This window comes from Hypanus sabinus, chromosome 16 (genome assembly GCF_030144855.1).
Source record: "Hypanus sabinus isolate sHypSab1 chromosome 16, sHypSab1.hap1, whole genome shotgun sequence".
Taxonomy (NCBI): domain Eukaryota; kingdom Metazoa; phylum Chordata; class Chondrichthyes; order Myliobatiformes; family Dasyatidae; genus Hypanus; species Hypanus sabinus.
The window spans coordinates 77186202-77204008 of record NC_082721.1 but is presented as its reverse complement, the minus strand read 5'-3'; the positions used below and the strand labels follow the sequence as shown (position 1 = coordinate 77204008).

The 17807-nt window shown below is 42.0% G+C and overlaps 1 protein-coding gene across 1 annotated transcript in view; it reads left to right on the top strand.

Annotated features, from left to right (window-relative positions):
- LOC132406466 (adhesion G protein-coupled receptor L1-like) overlaps window positions 1–17807 on the top strand; it is a 693646-nt gene that overhangs the window by 558258 nt on the left and 117581 nt on the right. The window contains exon 7 of the mRNA XM_059992184.1: window positions 2337–3137. Within this exon, the coding sequence (XP_059848167.1) occupies window positions 2337–3137 (801 nt within the window). The remainder of the gene's footprint in view (window positions 1–2336; window positions 3138–17807) is intronic.

Here is a 17807-nt window from a genome sequence, read left to right as displayed (position 1 = left end):
ATTCTGTGTTGTCTTATCCTCTCACAAACTCCACTCAGAAGCAATTGTCCTTACCCCTTAACTGAAGAGTTTGTAACAATGGCATCACAGGTGACCAGATGACGTTTGGGGCTACCTATCTGCATCAACACAAATACTATCTATTTCCATCTCAGGAGTTTCACTTGCTTTTCCCAGCCCAAGCTCATCTGCTACTGAAATCCTATCCCAAACCTTATCTAGCAAAGACATCCTATATGAACATAAAAAGTGCATTCATTCAAAGTACCCATCCTATGACTGCACCTCCTGCCCCCCTTGTGTAAGATTCTGCAGTACCCATACTACCCTTTCTCTTTGCAGAGCCCACAAAACGTCTTCCACCCTATGGGACTGCTTGTAAAGAAGTTAACTGTTAATCCCAGTCAAGCAATGTCTCAATTTTAAAATTCTCACATTATTTATAAATGCCCTTGCATTCCCAACAACCCCCCCCCCCACACACACACATTCCTGTTCAGCCTTTCAAATTTAGAGTCTCTGTACACTTCCAGTTTCCTGAGCATCCCTCAATTTAATCAATACATGTCTTCAGCTATCAAGACCCTATGGTTCTCCATCTCCATAGCTCTAAGATGCATCCTAACAGCTATCTTTTTTTGACTGAATCTTTCATCCCATGTCCTCGGCTCACCTTATGTGGTTCAGTAAAATTTAATTTGAAGAAGTTGCTGTGTAGCGGTTTGGAAGACTTTAACCACATTAAAGTCTGTGTGTTAATGGAAGATGCTTTTATACCTCATGTAGACGTTACTTTTCCAAGGAATACGTGACCTTCATGTTCTTCATATCTAAATGTATCATGGTTACTTATATTGAAATTCTTTTATGAATTATACATTCATTCCCCAAGCTTATTAATGTCTTCCTATTACTGTCACCCCACTGTTGTGGAAAAATTACATTGCTGGTTCTCTCTGCTTCCTGTCCCAGGTATCTCTCCAGTACCCTGTCAATGGATTTCTCTTTCTCATGCAGTGTTACTGGTTCTCTCTATCACTAATCACTGGGTCACTCTGTTTCTCTCCCCTCTCTCTCTGAGCCATAAAACTGGGATTATATTCACAGCTGTCACCGCCAATCTACATTAATTTGTAGTTAGACTGAAGGACTCTAGGCTTTTTTTTCTGCCTCTCTTCTGAGGGTGTACCGTTCCATAAGTGCAGACAAGATATGGCCATTCGAAAATATAGACTTGATAATAGGTGTCAGCAGCTTCTCAAGTCCAGCCCTACACTTGCCCTGCTCCACTGGTTCATTTCCAGCAGAAATTATTGAATGTACATCAGGAGCAGAAGATGATGGTGATTTTCCTTTTCATCTCCCTCAGACACCAAGCTGTATTCCAAAACCAAAATTATGTATTGCTTAGACTATCAGCTATTGGAAAATGGTTCTCAAACTTGATTCCCAGTCATTTATGGCATGGCTTTATGATAAATAATAGGGTTCATATTACCTTTAGTACGTGTTGTAAGACAGATAATATTAAGCCAACAATAGTTATACCCTGCCCCACTTGACTTACTTCAACGAAGGCCATTAGAATGATACATTGGTGCCTCAAACTCCAGCAATGAGGTTCAATCTCGGGAAATATAAGAACTATCAATACATGCAAAATCAACTGGTTATGAGAGGTTGTTTCTTAAACGCAGACGATTCTAAAGGGGCATGGCAGGGTGGGTGTCGAGTTATTCACACTTACGGGAGAATCACGAACAATAATGCGCAACTGGAAAGTAAGAGACTGTTCACTTAAAACTCAGGTGCGTAGAAGTGTCATATCTAAAGGCAGCGAATCTCTGGAATTCTCTGCCATTGAGGATGGTGGAGGCCAGGTTATTATACACATGCAAGTTGGAGTTTGATAAATATTTGAAAGATTGGGGTTAGGAGAAACGGGTACATATGGGAAGTTGAGGGCAGCAGAGGTCACACTGAATTATGAGGTTGAGTAGAATCCTCTTGTTAGCAAGCCGAGGAGATACAACAGCAGGTCACTTCCACACCTCCCATTTCACATTAACTGTCCCTCTTCTCCCAGAAGCTGTAGGAGTGGGTGGTGGAACTCAAGCGGGTCTGCAATCCATTGCCTTCCCGGCAGCAGGTCGGTGGCAGGTCCTAGGCTATACAACCCTTCCCCCAAATGGTCAGAATACCAGCTCATGATTGGATCGGGTCCGGGGTGGGGGTGGGGGAGCTGGACTTGGTGCAGGTTGCCTACCCGGCTGGCGATATCAGAGTGACGGCTCTGTCTCTCTCTCTTTCTCTCTCTATCCCGTTCTGCTCCACAGTCTTCGTCTGCCCCGGCACCCTGCGCAAGATCTTCGAGCCCACCAACGTCTTCGAGTCGGAGCACGAGGCGGGCGCCTGGTGCAAGGATCCACTGCAGGCCGGCGACCGCATCTACTACATGCCTTGGATCCCGTACCGCACTGACACACTGACCGAGTACGGCTCATGGGAGGACTACACGGCCGGTCACCCCACCACCACCTATCACCTGCCTCACCGCGTCGACGGCACTGGCTTCGTCGTCTATGATGGCGCCGTCTTCTACAACAAGGAGCGCACACGCAATGTCGTCAAATTCGACCTGCGCACGCGCATCAAGAGCGGCGAGGCGATCATCGGCGGCGCCAACTACCACGACACGTCACCGTACCGTTGGGGCGGCAAGACCGACATCGACCTGGCGGTGGATGAGAATGGCCTCTGGGCCATTTACGCCACTGAGCAGAACAACGGCAAGCTGGTGGTGAGTCAGCTCAACCCCTACACGCTGCGCTTTGAGGGCACCTGGGAGACGGTGTATGACAAGCGCTCGGCCTCTAACGCCTTCATGGTGTGTGGTGTCCTCTATGCTGTGCGCTCCGTGTCCAAGGATGACGACAGCGAGGTCATCGGCAACACGATCGACTTCGCCTTCAACACCAACCTCAACCGCGAGGAGCCCGTGTCCATTGCCTTCCCCAACCCCTACCAGTACGTCTCATCCGTGGACTACAACCCCCGCGACAACCAGCTCTATGTCTGGAACAACCGCTTCGTGCTGAGATACTCTCTGGAGTTTGGACCCCCTGACCCAACCATAGGTAGGACAGCAACTCAAGTGGGGCTGGGCTAATGTCATGGGCTACACTGGTTTGCAAGCTTTCCAGCTGGGATTGAAATACTGTGGGCTGCATTGGTTTACAACTGGGACTAGGGTGGTGTTGTAAAATTTGATGGTTTACACGCCTTTCATCTCTCCAGTTGATAATTTTGACTTTTTTCCTCCTTTGGTTGCATTGAATTAATTACCAGCAAGGCCCCAAGGTTAAAGGGAATTTGTGAAGAATTCTATGCTTCCTTGAGATGATCTTTTAAAAACCTTTAATAGAGTTTTGAATATGCAATGTATTCACACTCGGTCAATGAGTGGCATATGTGCCTAGAAAGTAGAGTGTTAATGGAATCGCTGCCAAAAGCTTCATTATAAGTGTGGAAATGTGTCACCGACATTTGTGAGAATCATTTCATTGGCTGGAGGTGAACTTGGGTGAAATCCCAAGCCTCATGTTTCAGGACTGCACCACTTGACCCAGCCCATCCATTACCAGCCCTTGAAGGCAGCCTGTGCTCTAATCCATGAGTTGTTAAGGTTTTGTGGGAGCTCCATGGTAAGGGGTCACACCAGGCTCACCAGTATTAACAATTTTATCCTGTTTTACTGCATAGTGTTGGCCCATTTCTATTTGTTCATTGAAGATGTTCTAGCTTTAATTTCTTTACTGTTCTCTTCTCAGAATGTACTTGGGGATGAGTCATTTACTATAGATGTCCCAACCTTGGAACTGCCGTAGTTATTTCTCGACTCATGTTTTCACCATTGGTTGTTCTTCTGCAGGGTGTGGATTTGGCTGTGGTAATGCTATGACTTTTGTAAAATATAGATGTTACTTGAACCAAACCTGAATATTTCCCTAAGTAAAATGAACATCAGCTGCTGTATAGCACTGTAAGCATCACCTGCCTTCACATAGGTGATGCTAGAGAATAGAAAAATGGGGTGAGATTGTCTTAGAATTTGCCTTTGGTAGACAATACATATTTGGACTACTTTCTATTTTATTAAGTGATATGTTTTTTTTCTATGGAAATGACCCAGTAATAGCATAGGAGGGATTAAATGGCTAGAAATGCTTTTGCCAGCACAGCACTGTGGCAAAGGGGGATGATGGGGGCGGGTTTGGAGTTCTATGATATGGTGGAGAGACAGAGTTTGAAGCACTGGACTGTGGTCAGGTATTTTTAGCGAGAGCAAACAGAGCCTTGTATTGCAGGCTGTAATGGCAGAAAAGAGCTTGGGAGATGGATCACCCTGTTTTGTGCCTAGGTGGCGTGTTAGGATGTGAGGGGAACAGGAGTCATGGGCAGAACTATTAAGAGTGGGAAAGGGTAGAATATGTTCCAGAACGGTGAAAGATGAGGTCTCTGGGGTCTCAGTCCTTTGCTATGTTGGGAGAACTTAAGGAGTGTTGTTATGGTGCCCCATATCTCCTCAAAGCTGCAGGCTCTCGTATGCAGGAGTGCCAAGTCGAGAGCAACGTGCAGTGACCCAGAAATGGCTGCTATCATATTTCACTCCAGGAAAAAATAATTACTTTAGAATCATAAATAGCTTGGAGGAAAACTGCAGTCGAGGAATTGAGTAAAGGAGTAAGGAGGTCCTTCTGCAGCTGTACTGGGCCCTGGTGAGACCACACCTGGAGTATTGTGTGCAGTTTTGGTCTCCAAATTTGAGGAAGGACATTCTTGCTATTGAGGGAGTGCAGGGTAGGTTCACAAGGTTAATTCCCGGAATGGCGGGACTGTCATATGTTGAAAGATTGGAGCGACTGGGCTTGTATACACTGGAATTTAGAAGGATGAGAGGAGATCTGATTGAAACATATAAGATTATTAAGGGATTGGACACACTGGAGGTAGGAAGCATGTTCCCGCTGATGGGTGAGTCCAGAACTAGAGGCCACAGTTTAAGGATAAGGGGTAGGCCATTTAGAACAGAGATGCAGAAAAACTTTTTCACCCAGAGAGTGGTGGATATGTGGAATGCTCTGCCCCAGAAGGCAGTGGAAGCCAAGTCTCTGGATGCATTCAAGAGAGAGTTAGATAAATAAGTATCAGAAAGAATTTATAAAAATTGCACTGGCAGTAGCCAAAAAAGCTATTGCAGTTACTTGGAAATCGGATTCACATTTAAGTATAGATTCTTGGAAGAAAGAAATCTATGGTTGTATTCCATTAGAAAAAATTACTTATAATTTAAGAGATAAATATGAAACATTTTTGAAAATTTGGAGCCCTTATTTACAAAAGACAGGATTAAATATATAGATGCTTTTAAGATGAAACAATTGGTTATTAGGGGAAAGAAATAAATATACATATTAAAATTATTTCGAACTCCATGGAACATGTGGAGATCTTCCAACCACCAGGCATCCTTTCTTTCTTTCTTTCTTTCTTTTTTTTTCTAAGGGGCAGTTAGGGGGGAGGGGTTAAGGGGAGGGGGTATGGGTTATATACATTGTTTTTTTTTCATACTTTGTAATCATTTAAAAATACAATAAAAAATTATTAAAAAAAAAAAAAAAAAGAGAGAGTTAGATAGAGCTCTTATAGATAGCGGGGTCAAGGGATATAGGGAGAGGGCAGGAACGGGGTACTGATTGTGTATGATCAGCCATGGTCACAGTGAATGGTGGAGCTGGCTAGAAGGGCCGAATGGCCTACTCCTGCACCTACTGTCTATTGTCTATTATCATAGGTTTTGAACTCTACTCTCTACACACCAAATCTAGGCCATAACAACTGTGTGAAAGTTACTTAATTCACAGTCAAACTGCGGAGTGTCATGGTGCAATATATAAAATATACAGTGGATTCCACTTAAGTGGGGCACCTGCTTATTTGGGACAACTCTTAAAGAATAAAATAAAATCGAGACAACAACCAAGATTCCCTTCATTTATTTGGGACAATATGCCACTTAATTAGGGCAGGAGACAGTCTAACATTTTCTCACTAGATTTAGTCAGTCATGTGCACCTGCATTGTTGTTAGACACAACACCATGCTTAGCGTGAACAGTTTTTAAAATAGTGTCAGCTGCTTGTGTTTATGTTCAAAAAGCAGTTATTTTTGTCACTGATAGTTGGAGAGAAGTTAGCGGCAAGACAATTTGGAACTGTTTTGCTCACTGTGGTTTAAAACATTCAGACTTGGAAATGCCAGAAATGTCCAAGAATGAAAATGAAACAACCTCTACTTCAACAAGTTAGGATCTACGAAAAATATGAAGGCTCTATTTGAACCATGATGCTGAAAAAGACTAAAGCCAGGTTGACCACAGCACCAAATTCATATAGGGTAAAGTTTCTCACAACCCAGTCAACCTTGCAAAGTCACTCTCACTGACAGCTGAACTCTTGACAGGCCCAGAGCCATCAAAGACTCCTCATATGTTAAACCTTTCATTCCTGGTATCATTCTCGTAAGCCTCTTCTGGACCCAGTGTTAGGTTAGCTGTCCAGACAAGCTGAGCAACAACCCTACACAGACATACTTGGAGAATCATGCCTTGCAGACAAGATTCCTCCTTCATAATTCTTGAGTACATCCCATCCTATCAACAGGATTGACCTGCTAGACCTAGTGGAATAATGGTATACAGAGGAATATTGCTGAGAATTCTCAACATGGACTAACTCCACGCCCTGTAAAATCTTGCATCAGATCAAATATGGACAACAGAACCACCTCCTTGAAAAAGTGATGAAATCATGTTAAATTACACTTCGAAGTACTGAAAATAACAAGGACACAGAAGGTACTCTGGGCAGGTGATTTCAATGATCATTGCCAAGAGTATAGGTGCACTAACTAAACTGGCAGAGACCTGAAGGGCATAGCATCCAGGGTGTGTTTATGACAGGTCCTGAGCAAACCAACATGGTAGATGAATCTACTTAACTTTGTTCTCACCATTCTACCTGTGGCAGATATACTGTATATGTCAATGAAAACCCTAGTAACAGTGACCACATAGTCCTGTGGAGACAAATCCAGTCTTCACATTGAAGACGCCTTCCATCATGTTGTGTAATGCCATGGTTATGATACAGTTACAACCAAACTTAGACTCTTTCAATAGAAAAACCTTCTTAACCACAGAGTCAACCTGCGCAGCTACTTTGAGCATCCTATGGACTCGCACCCCAAGATCCCTTTGATCCTCCACACTGCCAAGAGTCTTACCATTAACACTATTTTCTGCCATCATATTTGACCTACCAAAATGAACCACTTCACACTTACCTGGGTTGAGCTCCAAACCAAGGCAGCATTTGATTGAATGTGGCATCAAGGAGCACTGGTAAATCTGAAGTCAGGGGGCATTAACCAGAAAAGATGCAATAGGAAGATACTTCAATGGCTGGAGGCCAATCATTCCTGCCTAGGACATCACCAGAAGAACCTGTCAGGACAGTGTCCTATGCCCGGCCATCTTCACCTCCTTAATCAACTCCCCTGCTGTTCTGATCTGTGTTCTAGGGTCAAGAAATATTTTTGACATTCAGTGGACCCCACAATCAATAAACTTGCCTTTGACTCAGATCTCAACTACACTATCTGTCCACATATTATGGCTACAAGAACAGGTCAGAGGCTGGGCATTTCTGTAACAGGTGCCCCCAAACCTTTTCTACAATGTATAACACACATGTCAAGGTCTTGTTGCAATGCAGTCCACTTCTCTGGGTAAGGCTCCAAAAACTCTCATCGGGGACAAAGCCCCCACCAATCATCCACCATCCATTCCTTCCACCAGCAGTATGCTTGTAGCTGCATTATTTCACAGGTTGTTCCAACAGCACTTCCCAAACTCCTGATATCTGTCACTGGGAAGAACAGGGCAGCAACCACATAGCAACGTCACCATCTGCAGCTCCCTTCCTACTTGCACCCTATCCTGGCTTGGAAATTTGACGTTGAGTTTCAATGCCATGGGGTCGAAAGAAATCCTTAGAGTCCCAGCAGCTCTTTTGGAGTACCTTTACTGGAAGAGTCACAGTGGTTCAAGAAGGCAGCTCACCCCCCCCACCCCACCCCCCACATTCTTCAGGGCAGTTAAGGGTGAGCACTGAATCCCGGTCTTGCCGGTGATGTCCGGAACCATATAGGTATATAGTAAGATAGATAAATAAAGGATTGCTCAAGATGAACAAGAATTGCTAGCTTTCTCTTGAATATAATAAGGTGTTTCGATATGATAGTACAGTGGTTAAGTTGTTAGACTAACATACATAGACCTAAAGTACTGATGCAGCAAAACAAATCTGGATCGTACAACTGGAGCTACTGAATGTAAATTCAAGTAATTAAATCTGGATCAAGAAAGCTAATAGCCTCAAATGACAATGAAACTACTAGGTTATCATAAAGGCCCAGCTGGTTCTTTAACATAACTTCCGAGAAGGTAAATCCTTTTCTGGCCTGCTGAGTATGAGTTCAGACCAACCAATGTAGTTGCCTCATTTGAGGATGAACCATGAACACAGGCATTGCTTGCAATGTCAGCATCCTGTGAATAAATACTAAAATATATCATATACATGTCCTATGAAAATGTTATTGTTAAGTTTGAATTGTCTTCCATTCTTTTTACCTAGCCAGCAATTGGAAGTGAAACATGCATGTTTATCTTTATTTTGAGAGGATTTGAGTACAGGAGTAAAGATTTGAGTCCACGAGAAAACCTGCAGATGCTGGAAATCCAAAGCAATACACACAAAGTGCAGGAGGAACTCGACAGGTCAGGCAGCATCTATGGGGAACAGTAAGCAGTCAATGTATCAGGCCAAAACTCCTCATCAGGACCAGAAAGGAAAGGGAGGGGTAAGAAGGTAGTGGGGGGAGGGAGGAAGAAATAAAAGGTGACAGATGATTGGTGAAACTGGGAGCATGGGAGAAGGAAACAGGAATGGGAAGTTGTGAAGGAGAGAGCAGTGTCAACAACCAGAAATTCGAGAAATGGATGTGCTTGAGAAGATGGAATATCAGTTGTTGCTCTTCCACCTTGACTTGATGATGAAGGATCTCAGCCCAAAACATCGACTTTTTACTCTTTCCCGTAGATGTTGCCTGGCCTGCTGAATTCCTCCAGCATTTTGTGTGTGTTGCAGTTACATAAAGCCTTGGTAAAATGCACATTAAGGGGTCTGTGCAGTGTTGAGCTCCTTACCAGAAAAAAAGGTGTACTTGATTTAGCAGGAGTGTCACAACAACTCACCAGAATGATTCCTTGGATAAAAGCAAATTATGGTGGAATTACTCAGCAGGTCAGGCAGTGACTGTGTGGAGAAAAAAAATCAGAGTTAAGATTACAGGGAGGAGACAAGTTGGTTTTAAGATACATATAGACAGGATAGGGGTAGGACAAAGGGAATATTGCTGAGGTCCGAGTGCTGTGGGGATAAACTGCAAACAAATCCATCCAGTCAGCAGGTTAATGGGGGTAGTTAGACAAAGAGATGCTGATTCAAAGATCATAAAGACTGTTAACTGGGGGGGGGAGGTCACTGGAGGTTGAAAACACAAAAGATGAAAAAGTCAGATCCTTAATAGCTGGCAATCCATCAAAGACAAAGCCTCAAAAATAAAGGGAAAATGTACATTCCGGACACCATTTTAAAAATGACATTAGAAAGTTAGAGTCATAAAATAGCTATGTTATTGGAGAGAAGGAAAATTGAAGCAAGATCACTGATGGGTCATAGGAAGCAAGTTATCTGAAGTGTTACAGTTTAATGTTCATTGTAATATTGCATTTCAGCTCTCGCAGCTAATTATAATGAGCCTAGAAATAATTTCTAAATGTAAGACAAATCAGAATGTATCAAATATTTTATCAGCCTGATTTTCATGATGTTAAAGCTGCTGCTTGAGGAGAGATTAGGTCAGCTCAGTTTGTATTAAATGCAATTTAGAATTGGAAGAATTTTCATACATTGTTGTACTTTTCATGGCAGACGCTATATGACCGTAAGAAATTGGACCCAACCTGAGGTTATTCGGCCCATCAAGTCTGCACCACCTTTGATCATAGATGATTCACTTTCCATCTTAACCTCATTATTCTGCCTTCTCCTTGTAATCTTTGATGCTCTTGCTAATCAAGAGCTTATCAAACTCGGCTTTAGAAGTACCCATTGTGTCCACAGCCTCCTGTGACAATGAATTCCACAGATTCACCACATTCTGGCTAAAGAAATTCCTCCTCATCTCTGTTCTAAAGGGATGTCCTTCTATTCTGAGGATGCGTCCTCACTTTTGAAACATCCTCTTCTTGTCTACTCCATCCAGGCCTTTCAATATTCCTAGACTCCAATGAGATCCGTCCTCATTCTTCTGAACACCAGCAAATACAGACCCAGGGCCACAAAATGCACCCTTACATTTCTGCGATCATTCAGGTAAACCTTCTCTAAACTGTCTCTAATGCCAGCACATCCCTGCTCAGATATGGGCACCTGAACAGCTCATGATACTCCAAGTGCAGTCTGATCAATGCCTTATAAAGCCTCAACATCACATCCTTGCATTTGTATTCTAATCCCCTCGAAATTAATATTAACATTGCATTTGCCTTCCTTATTACCAACTCAAACTGCAAGTTAATCTTTAGGGAATCCTGCACTATGACTCACAAGTCCCTTGGGAAGTCATATGTTCGCCATATCATGTGTATGGTAGCTTTCAGGGCATTCTCATTTCCCCTCCCCTAGCCCCCTTATTTTCTCCAGCAAAACATTCCAACATGCATTTTGACTCCGTCAGATTCCCTTGCAACCAATGTTCCCTCTAAATTTTAGTAGCCAGTGTGCGCAAAAATCTTGTGTTGTGCAGATTTTTTTCCTGTGACAAAAGTATGTGCGCTCTGAATGCACACATGGCACAGTTTATGTAGGTTTACAAAATATTTGACTTAAAACTGCACAGAATAACAACAAAATAACATACATATTTAAGTCACTCAGCTATTTTTTCTCTCTCCTGTCTTTGGCATTTACCCATTCTTTGTAAACTCTATCTAGACTAATAGAGCTTCCATCCAATTGATAGCTTTTGATTCTCATTAACATATCCAAATGATATTCACCTGCCATGAGCAGCACTCCTGTAATGGTTATTGACAGGTTCTGTTGCCTGAGCTTTTGTACACTGTCCAAGTGCAACTTACTTGCCAAATAACGCTTCAAAAAGTCAAGTTTCCAAATATCATCCCACTTCTTTCCACCAGCAAACTCTCCAGCAACTTCCACATCACGACAATACAAACAGATAACTCCAGTTTCCGAACCATCCGTAAATATTTCTCGTAGCTGCACGTTCATGACCTCATGCGCTTCCGGCATAGCAGTTTCTACAATTTTGTTAAGCCATTCAGCTTTAAACAAATCTGCCGCTCTTTTGCGCTTCACGCTTCTTTTGAATTCAACGTAGTGAATCAATATTTTTTCCAGTAAGAACTTAGTAAGCTATCTATCAGATTTGAAACAGATCTTTTTAAACTTTACGATATGAACGCTGTCCGCACTCACCACAACACTGATTTCACAACCTATAGACTCATTTTCAAGGACTCTACAATTCATGTTCTCAATATTATTTATTCAAAGATTTTTTTTGTATTTTCACTCTGTTTTCTGTTGCACGTTGGTTGATCCTCACCCTTTGCGTGTAGTTTTTCATTGATTCTATTCTGTTTCTTTGTACTGTGAATGCCCACAAGAAAATGAATCTCAGGTTTGTATATGGATATATATATGTACGTACTTCGATAATAAATATACTTTGAACTTAGAGGTTTATTCGATCTTCAGAGAATTCCACAGGAAAATATTTTAGATCTGGCAACCTCTGTTCCACAGATGTGACCCTTCAAGCTCTTTTGTAAGCTACCTGTTCAGTGCAGGAAAGCATTGTCAATACTGTAACATAGAGTTAAAATGTAATCTTTTCAATGTTACTAATAGAACAGCAGGAGAAGTGTTTCTGGCATCCCAACTGACTTTAATTCTTCAAGCAAGATGAACAAAACTAAGCGAATCCCCATTTAGCTCATCCTTAGATTTAGTTTTATTCTGGGTCAATCAGATTGCTTCCCTGAAGACCTCTCTTAGATCTGGATCTCTGCTATCAAATTTACTCTGTTTTTTTTTTACCCCCTTCAGGCACCTAAATTTTGCAGTTTCAGAATTCACTAGGATCTTACAATTAGCTGAACAGCTAATCAAATGGTCTTAACAGACATTGTTATATTGTTTTTCTCAATAATTCCAACTCCAGGGATTTGAGTACACAATACAAGCTGACACACCTGGTGTAGTAGTGGGAAAGTGCTGTACATTCCAGGGTCTCTCTTTAAGATGCAGTGTCTATTTTGAGGCTTTTTTGCGACTGTGTGGATCTTGTGCTAATATTATGGGGACAAAAAGATGGTACGACACCCAAAATTTATTCTTGAATTAACATCCCTCTTATGTAATTACTAGTCATTACAAGGGTGTTTCCTAATTGGTTGTTTAATGACTGTGAAGCACTTGGATGCTCTGATGTTGTAAAAGGCATTATAGAAAGGCAGACAATGTTTTGACTTGACATGGGGCGTTCAGTCAATAAGTCCACTGACCTGTGAGTAGTATCTATCCCAGGCATCAAAATTCATCAGTGTTGTGATCCAAGAGTAGTAAAGTAGTAGTTTAAGTCTTTGCAAGATGCTTCCACGGTGCTAATACCTGTGCAACTGAGAGCTGCTTTTCAGATGCTCCTGGGTTCACATATAGCATTTCAGAAGTCCTTCCACAGAAATAGTTGTGGCTCATCTTCAGCTTTCAATATTGGTCCTTGGGTTAAGCAAAACTTCGACTAATTATCATTTCATTTTCATTCATATAACCATATAACATATAACCACTGACCCACACTCAGCCCATAACCCTCCATTCCTTTCCTGTCCATATACCTATCCAATTTTGCTTTAAATGACAATACCGAACCTGCCTCTACCACTCCTACTGGAAGCTCATACCACACAGCTACCACTCTCTGAGTAAAGAAATTCACCCTCATGTTACCCTTAAACTTTTGCCCCCTAAGTCTGAACTCATGTCCTCTTGTTTGAATCTCCCGTACTCTCAATGGAAAAAGCCTATCCACGTCAACTCTATCTATCCCCCTCATAATTTTAAATACCTCTATCAAGTTCCCCCTCAACCTTCTACACTCCAAAGTATAAAAACCTAACTTTTTCAATCTTCCCCTGTAACTTAGGTGCTGAAACCCAGGTAACATTCTAGTAAATCTTCTCTGTACTCTCTCTATTTTGTTGGCATCTTTCCTATAATTCGGTGACTGTACAAAATACTCCAAATTCAGCCTTACCAATGCCTTGTACAATTTTAACATTACGTCCCAACTCCTATACTCAATGCTCTAATTTATAAAGGCCAACATACCAAAAGCTTTCTTCACCACCCTATCCATTTTTTATCTTTTTTTATTGATTTAAAAATATATAAAGACCAATAGAAGAGAAGTTATATCAAATGTTGATGCACCATCAATAACTCTCGGAGACGGGAGGCAAAAGATAGGCTTTTATTAGCTGCAAACGTGACCACAACATCTTGGAGACTGAGGGAGGAGCAGTGCCTCCAATCGCCTTTATACAGAGGTCTGTGGGAGGAGCCGCAGGAGCAGTCAGCAGAGGGGTGTGTCCAGACAGTTTACCACAAATGTATATTCCAATGGAAATACAAACAACAAGAACGGAGTGTGCACTGTCAAAATCATATATAGTATAATATTGAGCTCCTCAATATCTGCAACTCCTCTTATCCATTGCCAGTTCTCCACACATCTAGGTGAGCAGTTTCAAGTTCCTGGGTGTTTACATCTCTGAAGATCTTCCCTGGACTCAAAACATTGACGCAATTACAAAGAAGGCACGACAACAATAATATTTCAGTAAGAGTTTGAGGAGACATGGTATGTCACCTAAGAATCTTCCCGCTTTCTACAGATGTACCGCGGAGAGCATTCTAACTGGTTGTGTCACCTTCTGGTGCAGAGAGGCCACTGCACAGGATCGGAAAAAGCTGCAGAGAGTTGCAAACTCAACCAGCTCCGTCATGGGCACTACCCTCCCCAGCAAGAACATCTTCAAAAGGCAATGCCTCAAAGAGGTAGCATCCATCATTAAGGACACCCATCACCCAGGACATGCCCTCTTCTCTTTTCTACCATGAAGGAGGAAGTACAGGAGCCTGAAGACACTCACTCAACATTTTAGGAACAGCCTTTTCCCCTCCAGCATCAGACCTCAATGGACAAAGAACCCATGTACAGTACCTCAAAATTTCTTATTATAATTGATGACTTACTATGTATTGTAATGTACTACTGCAGCAAAACAAATTTATCAATATAGGACAGTGATATTAAATCTGATTCTGATTCTGACATCTCTCTGCACATCTTCAATCGTTGCCCCTATTCTATACTATTCACTTTCTGCCTCCCTCTTTAGTCCTGTTCTTTCACTCTTACCCTTCCAGTCCTTCCCTTTGTTCTCCATGTAACCCCATCCTACCCTTGCTAATCCTGTTTGTCTTTGGCCTTTGCCCATTTTTCCTCCCTCCAATCTGTACCTTTCCACTCGGTTCTCCCTCGGATTCCTATGCTTTCTCTCTCTCTTTTCCCTAAAATTCCTGAGCTTTTTCCTTTCACCAAAGATTATTTTACAAACTTTGCAGGTATTTCACTCGACGTTCATGATGGTTTGTGTTCAAGGCAAAATCTTACATGAGATGGTGAGAGAGTGTGAGCGCTGGTTTCTTTGGGGTTTTGTGAGTAGGAGGTGGCATCAAGTTTGGCTTGGTGTACTGATGCAATGTCTCCTTTGAAAATAGTTCACCCAGCCTCACTGTTTAAATAATGGAGTGGATGTTTCTTTGGTTTAAGTCCCAACAGAGAATGCCAATCAAGCAGTCTGCACTCTTCGCACCAGGTGAAAGATAGATTTTCCATTGCAGTCCCTACATGTAGCAGATCTCGCTGGGGCTTGGTTGCTGAGCTAACAGCAGTCACTTTCTTGAATAGAACTTGGCTGTGATCAGGTTCCTTCAGTTACTGTGGCAACCATCCAGCAAAAAAAGGTTAAAACAGATGGAGCTTTGGCAGTGCATTGCCTTCAGAATGCAAAACCATTGCATGTAGGCCTCTTCACTGGAAGTAAAATCACCCCAGCTACGGAATGAATAATTCACTACAGTATATTGCTGCTTGAGAGAGGTGGAATTTAATGGCTAAATAATTCAAGGTTTCACCTCCATGTCATAAGAGTGCAGGAGCAGTTCCGTGCTGTCTAATCCAGTGAGTTGTGTACAGTGTTCATGGACTGTAGGCTGAGGAAGGGACAGCCAAATGAATAAAAAATAATTTTATAATCTATCATCAGATAAACTATCATTCCTGTACAGTGAACATTGTGCGTACATGTCCTGAATTTGGATGATGTTCCGGGCTGCCACTGTTTTCCCAAGATACCAACTGTGCTCTGCCTAATTCTTCAAGGATTCATTAGAAAAAGTCCACCTCTCATTTGAATAGTTCTTTACTGACATGCTACCTTTTTCTGACATCCACACCCCCCCCACCAAATCCAATATCATTCATGAACATTACAAAACATAAACTGTGGATGCTGAAAGGCTGAAATAAAAACAGAAAATGCCGGAAGATTTCAGGTGAAACACCCTTTCTTATGAATATCAGCTCTTTCTGTACAAATGCTGCCTGACCTATGGAGATTCCAGCATTTTCTTTGAGTAGATTAATCCTGCATTCTCTAAAGTTTACAAGCATGAGAAATCTCATTGAAACTTACAGATTTCTTACATGGCTCAGTAAGATGGATGCAAAGAGATTGCTTCCACTGGTTTTGAAGCCTAAAACAAGGGCCATCATTATACAATAAGAGGAGACTATTTAAGGTCCAGATAAAGAGGTAGTTCTTCATGTAGAGGATGGTGGGAAGATGAAATTCAGGGTTGTAGACTGCATACACACTTTGATAATAAAAGTATTTTGATTTTTTTGGTGAATCTTCAGAATGCCCTATCCCCGAGAGCGCTATTAATTTCAGCGCTGTTGATGAAGAGCACATGCACCACCCACCACCCCTTCCTGAGGTCAGTGACCAGTTATTTTGCAGACATTGGTTGTTGTCATGACACATTATGTCACTACGCTCCCTATTTTCTTCCTCTGCTCTGAATCATTGTTATTTGTGATATGGCCCACTGTACTGGTATCATCCGTAAACTTTTAATTGGAGTTAGAGCAGAATCTGGCCGCACAGTCAAAAGTGCACAAGCAGTAGAGTGCAGAATGATATCACAGCCATGTAGGGTGCCATGTTAAGAACAATTGTACTGGAAATGTTATTGCCTATCCTTACTAACTGTGGTCTATTGCTCAAGAAGTTGAGGATCCAGTTGCAGAGGAAAATTTTGACTCCCAGGTCTCAGACTTTGGAGATGAGTTTTGCTTGGAATTGTGGTATTGAAGGCAGTGCTGTGTCAATTATGCAATACTCCAACATTCATTCATTTCATTCATTCTGTACCATCTCAAATGTATGATATGGGCAATCATGTTCTTCACCATGATTTTTCTTGGAAAATTTTTCTACAGAAGTGGTTGACCATTGCCTTCTGGGCATTGTCTCTACAAGAGACTTGACTCCAGTTATTATTAATACTGTTCAGAGATTGTCTGCCTGGTATCAGTGGTATCATAATCAGGACTTGTGATGTGCACCAGTGGCTCATATGACCATCCACCATCTACACGACTGGCTTCACGTGACCCTGATCCGAGGGGGGCAGGGGTGGAGGGGCCTTGCCCAAGGGTGACCTGCAGGCTAGCAGAGGAAAAGTGTGCCTTACACTTCTTTTGGTAGAGATGGATCTCCACCCCACCAGTCAGGCTCTAACATAGATGTCTTTATTCTCCAGCTACTCCATAGATGTATAGCAAAACCCTTAAAGACATGACATTAGTTAGACCTGCTTACGTATTTTCAAGTTCCCTTAGTTTTCCTTCCTGCTACCATTTCCCATCAAAGTTGTTGTTTGAATACAAGACTGCAGTCATGTTTTAATTTAATATGGAAATAACCTTGTGGAAGTGTCTCCACAATGTTCAAAGTAAATTTATTATTGAAGTACATGTATGTCACCATATACAACCTTGAGGGGCATTGTCTTGCGGGCATACTCAATAAATCCATAATAGAATAATAACCATAATAGAATGACAGTGTTAATCTGCGTGCATTTCTTCATCGCAGTCCTGATGACATGTGAGTGGAAAATTGCTGGAGCAAAACCTGGGCAGCTTGACTTTACTTTGGTATCCCGTGTTATGTTCTTTCTTCTGTTCCACAAAGCTTGCATGAATAAAATCAACGAACTGCAAATCTGTTCTAAATTTAATTCAACACTATGCTTTTTTGAAATACAAACAGAAAATGCTAGACAAACTCAGCAGGTCAGACAGCAGTGGAGAGAAACTGTAAGTATTTCAGGGGCAGGACCTTTCGTTAGAACAAAGACGAAGAGCAGTAACTTATTATGGGTAGCAGAGAAGGT